Source organism: Osmia lignaria, chromosome 15, assembly GCF_051020975.1.
Source record: "Osmia lignaria lignaria isolate PbOS001 chromosome 15, iyOsmLign1, whole genome shotgun sequence".
NCBI classification, from domain to species: Eukaryota; Metazoa; Arthropoda; class Insecta; order Hymenoptera; family Megachilidae; genus Osmia; species Osmia lignaria.
Window position 1 is genome coordinate 12,402,801 of NC_135046.1, and position 12,361 is coordinate 12,415,161.

Genomic DNA, 12,361 nt, shown 5'->3' on the forward strand with positions numbered 1-12,361 from the left:
CCACCTAACCTAACCGCAAACTGGATTAGGTTATGTTTTGAGAGTGCAGCCTAAAATTCATTTACAGTAGCTAGTTTGAGGTTAATCATCAAGGATGCGTCCTTTAAAATGCTGAGTATCGTCCTTTCTAGCCACTTTGTTTACGTAACATAAAAATGAAAACGACGCAAATAAAAAAATTGAAAACAAAAATTCTTAAAATTGGCACGAAACAAAGCAAGGCGTAAGTACTTAGCCAGTTAGAGTGGTTATCGATAACATCTTATCAAAACACGTTTCGATAAGGTTTGATAATCATCAAACAACTTTTTTTAATTTAGGATATTGCCACAGTATAAAGCGAAGCATCAAATAGTTTATGGAAAAAAGAAATCCTTTCTTAAAGGTTTAATTATGAATTCTTCACGCGCGAAAAGTAAAACCGTTCAGAATGCTTCGTTAAACAGAAATTCGCCAAACAAGAAACAAGGAATTTCGGAGTGTATCGTAAAACAAAGAAAGAAAAAGTCACGCACTGTCCCAAAAGAGTTTGGAAGTGCAAAACAAAGTAAGAGATCTTTATACTTTTATCCTAAACTGATGTCGTTTTGAGTGTATTTCTACATCGGGGTAAATGCCGTACGATATTTGCAGGTTGAAGATAAAATTTGGTATAATACTTTTATTCAGGTAAAGAACACCATTATGGAACGGGGTTGCTTAAATTTCAGATTCAATGGGTCTTTTCTTTGAGTCGAACCACGACTCGGCGGGAACACCGTTAACCAGTGAGAGCTGTGACAAGCGATGTAGTGACATTTCAGAACAAAGAAACATAGGTGCACCGGTAATAGTCGAAGCGCTTTCGGACAGCTTGTCTTCGCTCAGTATACCGCAAGTATTTCGACAGAATCAAAAAACGAGAGCGCAAGAAAACGATGTCGCTGACTTTGATCCATCGTACATGGAGAACGTCGATGCGCAACAGAACGAAATCATCGTTACTCGATCGTCGAACGAAAATAATAATTCCAATAACGAGGGAAACCATAATAGAATATCGTCACCGTCAAAGAGCAATCGTAGACAACGAAAACATAAAAAATCGTTAGAAAACAGCAATGCAAACGATCCTAATTCTAGTCCAGAGAAGCCTGGCGTATCTGTCAGTAGAAAGGAAGAAGAATTCTTTGTCGACGAGGCGAACGATGAAGATAACGGTACGACAGAAGTAAACGTTACTTGTCCAAGCAGTAGCAACGATATTCGCAATGATCAGTATTCCGTACGGTTTTATTGTCTCAAGAATAAAATTGTGGCTGTAATGGCAGAGAAGTCACGGTTCTGTTTCACTGGTAAATTAGTAGTAAAAGTGATATACGGAGCGGTGCAAGCTTACGGTTACGTTATAACTACGAAGAATAGCCCTATCGAGATCTACTCTCCAAGGGGATACAGCAACGTTTCGATCGAAACGAGTAATGGATTTTCAGTAGAAAACCAGTCGGATATATGGACGTCGCTTAATGCCGAAGGTATCAATCGAGGTACGGAAAATAAGTTAGTCGTCGATATAGATCAGATCCAAAGCGGCATGGCGATAGTTCTGCTATGGAATTTAGAGAATAAACTGACCAAGTTCCTGAACGTCTTTTATCCGTTTCGACTATTTCCAAAGATAAGAAATGGATCGTATCATTCCTGGAGCAGCCCAAAGAGAGCCGAAGTAATATTACAATCGAATCTTTATAGCGGTAACAACGATTGTAAGGAATTGATCGTTGATCCACGCGTGGCGTACGAAGTTGGTGAGAAAATGTTAAACGACTGGCGCGAAAACAAATGGTCTTGCGCTTTGATCGCTGGTGGTAAATCCGTGGGTAAATCTACTACTAGCCGTTATTTAATAAACAGTATATTAGCCACGTCTAAGTGGGTGGTATTGGTGGATGTTGATCCCGGTCAAACGGAATGTACACCAGCTGGTTCTATATCGTACAGTTTAATCGAGGAACCTCTGATGGGGCCAAATTTTACGCATTTAAAGACACCTGTATTCCAATTGTACATCGGAGACGTGAACGTGTCACGATGTATCACGCGGTACATCGAAAGTATCAGACTGTTGATCGATAAATTGTTACACTGTCCCGTTCTATCGCAATTACCCATCGTCGTGAATACGATGGGTTTCTCTCAGGGTATCGGATGGGAGATAATTATGTATACGATAAAATTGATTCGACCTTCTTTGGTGGTACAAATCATGTCTGAGAAAGCTAAAAACAATTACATTGGATATTTGAGTAAACAAGTTGTAAATCGACAGGTAATTGTTACGATCGCGCACGGTTATCTGAACTTTGGTAGAATCGAATAAACGTGTTTTGATTTTTCTAGCAACCGTGGTCTTCGTGGAGCGTGAACGATATCGATTGGAACCGACCATGCGATCACGAGCTTTACGTGGTACGTTCGCACGCGGAACGTAAAGCACCTGCAGGATACGAAACCTGGAACATGGAGCCGTATCAACAGCGGGAACTCGTTATGATCTCCTATCTAAGTGAAATCGCTCACAATGCTATGTAAGATCGTTTATCTACTTAACCCGTACCTAATTCGATATTTATGTAAAAGAACTGTTTCTTTTAGGTCGCGCAATAATGTTGCATCATTAAGTATTAACGAAGCAGTGCCCTACGCGTTAGTATCCTTTCTGTGTCTACACGATACCACGTGCACGATCGTTCAATACTTAAACGCATTTAAATTTAAACTTGTTTAATTACAGAACACCTTTTTCTTCGTTATTCATTTCGATCCCGCGAACGTTTGTACCTCCCACGCACGTGTTGAACGTAATAAATGGTAATATAGTAGCTCTGTGTGGAATCGATATACAGGACGACGATCCACAAAGAAGCGAAACTACATCTGGTCCTCGCATACTGGATAGATCGCCTCTTTGCCCTTGTTACGGTTTCGGTGAGAATATTTCACATTACTCTTGGGAATCGACGACAGTTTTAAATGCAAGTAAATGACAATTGTTGTGCACGCAGGAATCGTTAGAGGAGTCGACATGGAACGGGAAGAAGTGTTTATAAACACACCATTACCGGTATACGTGATGCAATACGTGAACTGTTTAATGGGTTGTATACCGGTGCCCGTCACGCTTTTACAGTTGAATCAACAAAAGAACGTACCTTACACCGGTGGAAATCACGTTTTGCCAATGAGCCGAGAACCTCGTAGAGGATATTTCCGTATGAGGTACCAAAGAGTGCAAAACAATGCTTAAAAACGATTCGTCGATGAGTTTTGAGAAGCTGTACATAGCATTGATATTTCTTTTCAATCATCGAATAGCCATTTCTAATGTTTTCTTTGATTCTTTTTTTTTTTTCATTTTCATCATCGTTATAAAATAAAAAAAAAATCGTGTACAAAATGTACGATATGTTAAACGTGCGTGTAAAGTATCATTTTCAGTTATGAAAAAGTGACATGCAAATACGTCACAGACTGAAACGAGATGACAAGATTTATAGAGAACGGACAGTATGAAATAGAGCTTGTTGTCTTGATTGTAATAAAATAAATGCTCAACAGCGATTTATAAAAGAAACAGAAGAACAAAATTTGTTTCATTATTCTGATTTTTGGACTAGACGAAGTCTCGGTTTACTTCAATATCGTTACACGCTCGATTGTTTTCTCTTCAAAATTTCCACTTTAGAGCGTGGAATTTCTCAAATAACACGATCAATTAGTTTCTATGGTATTGCACTGAAAAAAGGAACAAAGGGATCTTAAGATGGCAGTTAAAGTTTGCACGCTCCAAGATTTCCCTATTAATCTTTGCCGCTTCGTGGCAGATAAGTTTTTCACGTCCGTGTAATGTCGCGGAAATCCGAATATCTCCTCGAGTTCGGTTATCCACAACGAGTCGCTCTCGTCCTTCATCAAAATCGGTTTCAATGCCAATTTTCCTAAGATGAAGGAGAAATCATTGGAGATTAGAAGATAAACGTTGGAGAAATAGTAGCAAAATTATTAGAGATACCTTGTTTCAAGGAATTCACTTTTGTCGTAACGGTACGAATTTTTTTCACCAGCGCGTAACGTTGACAATGTGGCGTAAGTATATCTTGTACGTCCTGCTCGCCTTGATTCGCTAAACAGTGCGGTTCTATCGGTAAATTATGCCAGTAGAGTCTCAGCCGGTGTTGCGGTGAAAAATCCGCAGAGTCTATCGCATCTGGTTCCTGTCCTAGATGTCTGAAATACACGTTTGCATTAATTTAAATGGAGGGAGAGTAGGTATTCGCTTGATTTATGCGATAAACTATGTACTTGTTGATCTCTAGTCGATATTCACTTGGCATCGAGGCAACGTTTTCGTACATCCAAAACAAGTGACGGTCATTGTTAATTTTCTTCACCAGTTCCAGGATTCGGCAGTACTCGAAAAACAGAACTCCCGTTCCTTTTGGATCTGAACCGAGAGAGAGAGAAAGAGAGAGAGAGAGAGAGGAAGAAAGGGAGAACGGATAAAATACGAAACGATGGAGTGTAAACACACGTTTTATAGACAATAAATGAAATTCGAACCATAGAGACCGAGTCGTGCAGGATTAGCCAGGCTCAAGTCGTTGCACGGTGATCCACCGATCAGCAGATCGATCGGGCCGATTTCCTTGATCTTCTCCTTGGTAATATCCCTCGCATCACCTAAATGGATGATTCTATCACCAAAATGCGAGGCGCTTACCAACAACGCGTCCGGGTCGATTTCGCTCGCGTAATAAACATCTACGACCAGTCCGAGCTTCAGGAGAACCAGTAATCCTGTAAAAAGATAGTGAGAAAAATTTGTGGAAATAGGTGGTTGGAGGAAAAGAGTCGTCTCCACGAATCACCTGTACTCAGACCATCGAACAAAGACAATACGCGTATCTTTCTTTTTTCTTCGCTCCGTTCAACTGGTTGCATGACCGAATTGCAATTTGTACGGAACATGTCGATTATTTTGTCCTTCCAATTTGACCGTGGCCGCACGATCGTGTCGGAAATAGAGCGAGACGCGCTGCTACAGAGGAAACATTCCCAAGGATCTTCCTGTAGCACTTGCTCGTACGTTGTCGGGCATAACAAATGTTTCATGCAAGCCGTACAGTAAACCCTATAAACGGACAATCTCTTAAATATATCCGTGAACCTATATTATATTTTTCTTTTTCTTTGTGACGAATTTACCTTGGGCAGTCCTCTTTGTCGCAAATGATCACCATCCCGGTGGCAGCACAAATCGTACAGTAAAACTAGAGAAAAGGATTGTTATCGGTATCGGATAGCTAACGATCGAAAGAAGCAGACACTACTTACGCATTTTGAGTCGTTGCCAAACACAAACATACAAGGTTTGTACTGTCTCTGAAACGATATCGAAACGTCAAATGATTTTCTTGTATTTTTCTACATACGTAGAAGCGTTGTAATTATTTTGTATCATCATTACTGTACCGAGCACTCTATGCATAATGATCCCTCGAAAAACGGATGAACCTCCGTAACACCATCGTCAGGAATCTTCAGACACTTCAAGCAGAGAGATTCGAACGTTGTTTGACCGCTTATCACGGAGCGTAAATCGTCTGCATAGTAAATAAATTTCGATGATGTTTAATTCTTGCTATTGGCTAGACTTGAAGTGTTAAATAGAAATCGCACGTTTTATTTTTCCAACTTACCGCTGTTCTTGATATCTTCCGCTCGTTTATCGTCTACGTTCGGATTATTCTTTAACTCGTTCAGCTTGCCGACGATATGCGTCGAATATTTATCGTATATTTTCACGGAATCTTCTTTCTTCAGAGGTACGCACAGCGTTTCCAAGGTTGGATCCTCTTTTAAAAAATATTCAAACACGTCGGCCAACGTCCAATTCTCCGTTTCGAGTCCCATACGAGAACAGTAATCCTGAAACGAAGACGAAACTAAGCTGTTCTTACTAGACGAGATACATCGGTAAAGGAAATACCTTGGACGCTTGGAGAACTCCGACTAGATAAACGTGTTTCTTCGTGTTTTTTATATAATCTTGCAGTTTCTCGATTCCTTTGTCAAATTTCAGAAAGAGTTGGTGATGAACCTGTCGCGTAACGAAAACTGTATGCGAAACGTATCTTAATTATCACGCCTAATAGCATATTGATCAGCGACGATCGAATCGTTGCGAGTAGTTCGATCAGCTAAATTTTGATTTTTCGTATAGTTCGGTAATGACCGGTGCGATGTTTACCTCTGAAAGCTGGTAGTCACCGTACCACATAATCCACTGGCAACCAAAGCTCGGCTCACGCATGCAACAGTCGCGGTAATCGATAATCATTGCTACGACATAAAAGAGGAGATTGTTAAATACTGTTAGAACACGGCGGCGAACCGTGGTTCTAAGGATTCTTAAAAACTTGAAACGAAAGGCTGGATGAAAAAAGAAAATGCAAATTGCGGAAGCCGCTAACTACTATGCGAGTATTTTTTTTCATACAATTGCGAAAGAACGTCTAATTTTTCGTCGAACTAGTAAACGAATTGTGCAAGAGAAGAAACGTCACCTGGCCACCAATTGTGTCCTAAAATTTTTGCCCACGTTATAACACCCGGCCTCTGTTCCTTCAAAGGTAACCGCGTTAAATCCACGTCAAGTCTTTGCGCTGATTCTTTCGGTTTGTCAATTTTTTTGCCCTGAGTTTCACCTGCGAATAAAACTGACAATGTGAAACGAGGAAACGTTAAAAAGATAATATCAGCACGTACGTTTTTGATCCAAGAGGTACTTTTCGGTAACTTTTGCGTTCTTTTCCTTCAATTGGTCCAACCTTTGTTGGATTTTAGACGGATACGGGTAGAACCTTATCTCGTCGAACGCTAGATTGGAAGGAAAAAGAAAATGATTGTTAATTGTAGTCGGGTTAACGTTCTCGCCGATTTACCTTCGATCGTCTCTGAAAAGTTCTTCTCGATCCAAACGGAGTAAGGTTTCGTCAAGGCGCAACCGAGGTGTTTGCGCAACATCTGAAGCAAATTCGATGCTAAAATGCTCGGTGGTATCGAGACGCTAGGGCGTCGCGATATCGGAAACGAAGGCAAGAAACGTATGCTTAAAAAGAAGAAAAGAAAAAGGAAAAACCTGCATAGTTGCGTCAATAGCTCGGACCCGTGCCACGTTCAAGTTCTGCGTCAGTCTACACTTCAGATTGCAGGAGAACGATTCGATCTGCGTTTTTTCGTTCAGCTGAAATTACAGTAATAACGAGGCCAATTACGAGGAACGAACGTTCTTCGTTGCAAACTTATCGTTAGTAAATTGAAAAAAAAAAAAAAAAAAAAAAAGAAAAACAGAAAAAAATGAAGAGGAAAAGAAGAGAAAATAAAAGAAAAATAATAAAATATAGATAAAAAAAAATTGATATTCACTAATGATATACGAGCTTCTTCGATCCAGTAAACCCATAATTTTCCCGCCTCGGACAACATTCCTACATGGTCGGCACCGATAATTAACGCTGTAATGCATATCACATAGAAACGTTTACTAAGGGTATAGCATCTTTCTCCCGCGAAATTCGAAACTGAACGGATAGAAAGGAACGCGAACGGTAATCCCAAAGCAGATCGACTAATCGTTAGCGAACAAAAGTTTGAAAAGAAAAGCAAAGAAAATCTGCGCAGCGCGAATAGAGATATTGGTGAAAATGCTTGCCTGGCCACCAGCCCGAGCAACAGCCCCACACCAGCTTTCCGACAAAGTGATCCTTGCCTACTTTCGTCGATCCTCGAGTCACTCTTCTCAGCTCGTGATACTCCTCGTCGTTTTGCGACGTTATCGCTCGAAGCGTCATGTTTATTGCAGATTCGCCAGAATTTACGCTCGCAGGAGCCGTCTTGTTTCTCTTTAAGCTGGAAGTTCGCGTCTCGTTACGCTTTCCGATACCATCGACCGATTGGCACCGTGGACGGGCGCGTTTTTTCTCGCGACCGTTTTCATTCTTTCGACCGTCCGACAGGATTTCTTCTTCGATCGAAAGTCGGTCGTTATTTTCGGCCGAGGTATCTTCGATCGGTGGAAAGGTAGGAAAGACGCGGTGAAAGTTTGCCGATGGATGAAAGGACGGTTCGCTCGCGTATTTCCGATCGATCGGTGCCAATTGACAAAGTTCTGGTTCGCCGTCGGTGATGGACGGCTCATGGTTTTCGGCTTCGATCGAACAACGCGATCGATACTTGCCTCCTCCTGTCCAACGGCCGCGAACAAAGCGTTCGTTCAAAGAAGATACGATCGCGTTTCTTTTCTTCTCGCGATTTTTCGATACGAAACCTCGTTCGCTTTTGCGACGTAACTTTCGATCGATACGTTTTCGCGACAAGGTGTTTGGAACGACGGGAAAACGGGCCGATCGCGACGACTCGTCCCCGACGCACTTGCGTTTACAAGTGGGACAAGTTTCGCAATCGTTTCGAAGTAGATCGAACGTAAAATCTCCGTTCGTTTCCTTGCCGTCCTCTCGCTTCTCACGTTTTTCCGATCTTCTCGCTTTTCTCTTGCACGATTTCCAAAAGTTCTCCATCGTCGAATTATTGGCACGATTCGCGTAAACGTTTCTGCTTTTCGTCGGCTTTCTTCTTCCACGTTTGGACCGTGTTTCAGACGAACGCGAGGACATTGTTGCGGATAATCGGAGGGATGTTTTCCGTAGAGGTGGACTCGCGTCGTCGATCGGAGAATTTATCGAGAAGAACGACTCGGTGGAAACGGTGCTCGTTTTTACGAGCGACTCGTCATCGGTGAGGCTAACGAACGAAGAGACGCTCTTCGCGTTCGTCTCCGACGGTATCAAACCTAATTCCATCGCGCATACCAAAGACCAGACGCTTCTCTCCGTCCATCGTTGCAACGACTCTTTTTCGACCGGAATCGTTTCCTCGGTGACCTGAAACATGCGAATAGAACGCTCTGTTTACAACCGTGAAGAATGAATCGTTGGACCGATTTGAGGAAAAACCGCGAACTTTCCGGTGAATAAGGTTGCAACGGCCAGCAAGTCGACGAGGTAAGGAGGAGAGATTGAAATCGCTTTTTAAACAGTTCCGTGGAGGGTCGAGGATAAAAAAGAGGGGGTAGGGTATAAGGTAGAGAGTAAGGGAGGGGTGCGCGCGATCCACGTGGCGCCTCGAAAGGCATTTCTCGAGGTCGCGGCGTGCTTTGCCGGGGTCGACCTGATGAATGGAAACGTCGGTATTATTGTGTTTACACGCGGGACACACGGGGGCCTCTCTCGCTCTCTCGCCACACTTGGCGTGGAAACATTCATTCATAAAGCGTTCCGCGCGTTCCTCTCACCACCGCTATCCCACCTCCCTTGCCCCGATTCTCTGCGCGCCCCTTCTCGTACCTTTCATCCACCCCTCTCGCAATATCACTCTCCTCTCCTCTCCTCTCCCGTTATACCCCTCTCCACGAGGGTACACGACCCTCCGTCGACCGTAGAGGGGTAGAGTACCAGTGACGTAGCCAGAATTACGACAACGAGCTGTTGATTTGCTTATTTTATTATTCCCAGGCCGGTGTCCACTTCCAGCCAGCCAGCTCGTCGAGACCGCGTTTGCCCCTCTTTTCCCTTTATCCAACCGGATACTTGCTGTACAGAGTACGTTTTCGAGAAAATTTTGACCGCCGAACAGATTTCGCGTTTGCTCGTCGATCGACCGCGGAAATAGAATCGTTCGGATTCGATGTCGTGCCGTTCGCGACAATTTTAATCGCGTTCCACGGCGATCTCGCGTGACCGAATTCGCGTCGCGATCTCACGCCAACAACTTTTTCGCACGGTTAAATTTTCCCGTGAATTATCGAACGACTGGCGTAGCGTTTTCGAAAGGTCTCGTTAACCTGGCGGAGATAGAGTTTCGACTTGGCGCCTGGGTTCGATGGAAAACCGAGCGGGAATCCGGGGAGAAACGCGATCGCGGATACGCGATACGTCCGTGTTTACGCGTACTCAGCTGATATGAATGGGCCGAGAGAGCTCGAGCGAGTCTATGTATACGTATTTGTGGATTCGGTCATGACGACTTTCAGTATAAATTGAAACTTCTCGAGGGTGTCTCGTCGGCGGTGGGAGAATGTCAAGGGGCGGAGGACAAAGAGAGCACAGAACGGAGACGGAGAACGGCAGTCAGTGAAGGGGAGAGAAATAGAGAGAGAGAGAGAGGGAGGAGCGAAGGGTACAAAGCCACGAAGCTGGGTCAGTTCCGTTTAGTACGAGGTAGGCTACGATTCTGTTTGGATCGGTGAGAGGTGTCTCGAGACCGGCCAGTGCAGCGTATCGTGTCCTCCTCAATGAAAACAACTTTGCATCCTTATGATCAGCAGAAATTGCAAATTTTTCCAACTCTGCGGAAAAACTCGAAGCGTCATTTTCGATTGAAAACGCATCAACAATTTGGAAGCTAAGATAATTTCGATTACTCGTATGAAATTTCATTGGGAACGAGTTGGGAAGCTCGAACGCACAGAGGAGAATGCGGCAAAGAGGCCGATTTTTAAAGGGATGGTTGGGCAAAGGGGTGATTTACGGGAGCGTTCGAGCGAATGCGCTATCAAATCGTATCTCTTTCTCGGTGAAATACTCGTCGTATTCGTGGTAATCGTGCACGTACCTACGACGATTCACCTTTTTCACGTTTCTGCTCCGTATTCTTTTCGCCAATCTCGTACGTACGCCGTTTTCTGGCTAGATAGAGCGTCGTACTCGGGTAGGCGCGTTTCGCGTTTACTGCTCTCTGCGTACGGCGGACAACGGCCAGCCAGGTAAATCGCGTGCAAACAGAGACAAAGAAGAAAGGACGGAAGGACGGAAGGACGGAAGGACGGAAGGAAGGTAGAAAAGGGAAGGTGGAACGAACCGATAGAATGGAGAAGGAGGAAAAGAGGGCTCCACTGGCCTAGCGCAGCGTGGGCTTTTCTTGTATTCTATTGATTTTTCCGAAAGTTGGCGTGGTGGGAGTCTGGCAGGCAGCAGTGTGCGGGTTTGCCAGAAGCGTGTTTGCGTGAGCTTCGACGACGTATCGTCTTTTCCTTCTCTCTCGTTCTCTCTCTTTCTTTCCTCTCTTCTCTCCCAGTATACCGCTGCAACCAAGCGTTTCCCTCTTCGTCGACGGCAGGTAGCTTTCTCGCTTCGCCGAGCGACGCTTACACAGCCGTCTCTCTTGCTCGCTCACTTTTGCGTGAAATCCACCCTCGACCCCGGTTGCTCCGACTCGCACCGACTCGCTCCGACTCGCTCCGACTCGCTCGCGCTAACGTTGCAACTCGATGATATATGTATACGTGTGGCTAGCCGGCGCGCTCGAGCGCTACTACACACACCGACCGGCTATTCAAAACAGGAGCGTGTTAAGAAGTTTCGACTTTGACCGTGTGTATCGCGATAATCGATGGAAAGAGGGAACATTTGCTCGTTTCATACAGCTAGGTACGTGAAAAAGAAAGAAAGGAAGGAAGAAAAAAAAATTGAATTCCGCGGGAAAATGTTTAGATTCGGATTGCTTTGTCGTTCGATTCTTCATTTTCCCAGAGGGGCTACCGCTTCTCGAAGAACTTTGAAAAAATGAAAATTTTTTTTTTCGTTCCTGTCGTAATTTGAAAATGAAGCGCACGTCGGTAGATAGATGAAACGGTGGCTAGTAATTAAAAGTTTAGATTTATCGCGAGCAATCGCGCCGTTGGTAGGCAGTAGGTGCGCGAGCGATAGAACTTCTCGCTACAGCCCTGGTATTCCATCCACCTACATCGCGGCAGGGTCACCGCATGCACCAGCACACTCTTCGTTCTTGCATACATGGCCGCGTACGTGCCCTTATATATGTACCTCGGAGTGCTATCTCGCTTTCTCTCACTCCGATTCTCTTTCTCGTTTTCGTAGCCGGTCTCTCTCTCTCTCTGGAGAGGTAGGTACGCGTTCGCTCCCACTCTGATACACCTCGCGGCAGACACGGTCGAACGGATCGTACGCGTTACACGAACGCGCGGCCATCGACGTACATTTCGACGACGCGTGTACGCTCGTACATACACGCACACGTACATAGGCTAGGTATAATATAGGTACACGTACGTCATACGGGTGGAAACGCAGCGAACACAAAGCAGGCGCGCGCACACACGCACGGTACGCCACGGCCAGGCATTTGCACGGCCAGCCGAAGCAGCTAGACTGGCAGAAAATCGGCCGACCGAACCGCTCTTTACCAAAGTCGATACAACCGATCGATTCTTCCGAAGGGAAATCCTTCCTTCGAGCCTGCGTAA

General features: G+C 44.4%; 2 protein-coding genes across 11 annotated transcripts in view; one reads left to right on the plus strand and one right to left on the minus strand.

Annotated features, from left to right (window-relative positions):
• Positions 1-3: 3 nt before the first annotated feature.
• LOC117608350 (polynucleotide 5'-hydroxyl-kinase NOL9) lies at positions 4-3,397 on the plus strand. 3 transcript variants are annotated; one of them, XM_034333359.2, is made up of 7 exons: positions 4-223; positions 321-547; positions 711-2,308; positions 2,380-2,567; positions 2,635-2,685; positions 2,774-2,967; positions 3,045-3,397. In XM_034333359.2, exons 1-7 carry the CDS (start codon positions 156-158, stop codon positions 3,284-3,286), a joined length of 2,568 nt encoding a protein of 855 aa, XP_034189250.2. In that variant the 5' UTR covers positions 4-155; the 3' UTR covers positions 3,287-3,397. The 3 variants fall into 3 exon arrangements, with proteins under 3 accessions (XP_034189250.2, XP_034189251.2, XP_034189252.2); XM_034333360.2 differs by lacking the exon at positions 4-223 and having other exon boundaries at positions 409-547; positions 634-2,308; XM_034333361.2 differs by lacking the exon at positions 4-223 and having other exon boundaries at positions 495-633.
• A 147-nt stretch (positions 3,398-3,544) lies between these two features.
• Dnmt3 (DNA methyltransferase 3) overlaps positions 3,545-12,361 on the minus strand; it is a 45,522-nt gene continuing 36,705 nt past the window's right edge. For 2 of the 8 annotated variants that reach the window (XM_076692697.1, XM_034333345.2), the window contains exons 3-19: positions 7,754-8,981; positions 7,468-7,556; positions 7,181-7,285; positions 6,984-7,065; positions 6,808-6,918; positions 6,606-6,746; positions 6,290-6,381; positions 6,029-6,139; positions 5,739-5,967; positions 5,512-5,642; positions 5,374-5,421; positions 5,245-5,309; positions 4,908-5,170; positions 4,600-4,836; positions 4,342-4,483; positions 4,052-4,266; positions 3,545-3,977 (exon numbers count right to left, since the gene is read on the minus strand). In XM_076692697.1, coding sequence (XP_076548812.1) covers positions 3,751-3,977; positions 4,052-4,266; positions 4,342-4,483; positions 4,600-4,836; positions 4,908-5,170; positions 5,245-5,309; positions 5,374-5,421; positions 5,512-5,642; positions 5,739-5,967; positions 6,029-6,139; positions 6,290-6,381; positions 6,606-6,746; positions 6,808-6,918; positions 6,984-7,065; positions 7,181-7,285; positions 7,468-7,556; positions 7,754-8,981 — 3,516 coding nt within the window. In that variant the 3' untranslated portion in view covers positions 3,545-3,750. Of the gene's footprint in view, positions 3,978-4,051; positions 4,267-4,341; positions 4,484-4,599; positions 4,837-4,907; positions 5,171-5,244; positions 5,310-5,373; positions 5,422-5,511; positions 5,643-5,738; positions 5,968-6,028; positions 6,140-6,289; positions 6,382-6,605; positions 6,747-6,807; positions 6,919-6,983; positions 7,066-7,180; positions 7,286-7,467; positions 7,557-7,753; positions 8,982-10,710; positions 11,882-11,921; positions 12,102-12,361 lie in introns of those variants that run through there. The other 6 variants (XM_034333349.2, XM_034333348.2, XM_076692699.1 and 3 more) reach the window with 5 other exon arrangements.

What these genes read in the sequence shown, in the direction of transcription:
- LOC117608350 (XM_034333359.2), top strand. Translation starts at nt 156, where the DNA reads ATGAAAACGACGCAAATAAAAAAATTGAAAACAAAAATTCTTAAAATT. An exon ending in AACAAGTTGTAAATCGACAG is followed by an intron (nt 2,309 to 2,379) that starts GTAATTGTTACG and finishes TGATTTTTCTAG; the next exon opens with CAACCGTGGTCTTCGTGGAG. An exon ending in TTGCCCTTGTTACGGTTTCG is followed by an intron (nt 2,968 to 3,044) that starts GTGAGAATATTT and finishes TTGTGCACGCAG; the next exon opens with GAATCGTTAGAGGAGTCGAC.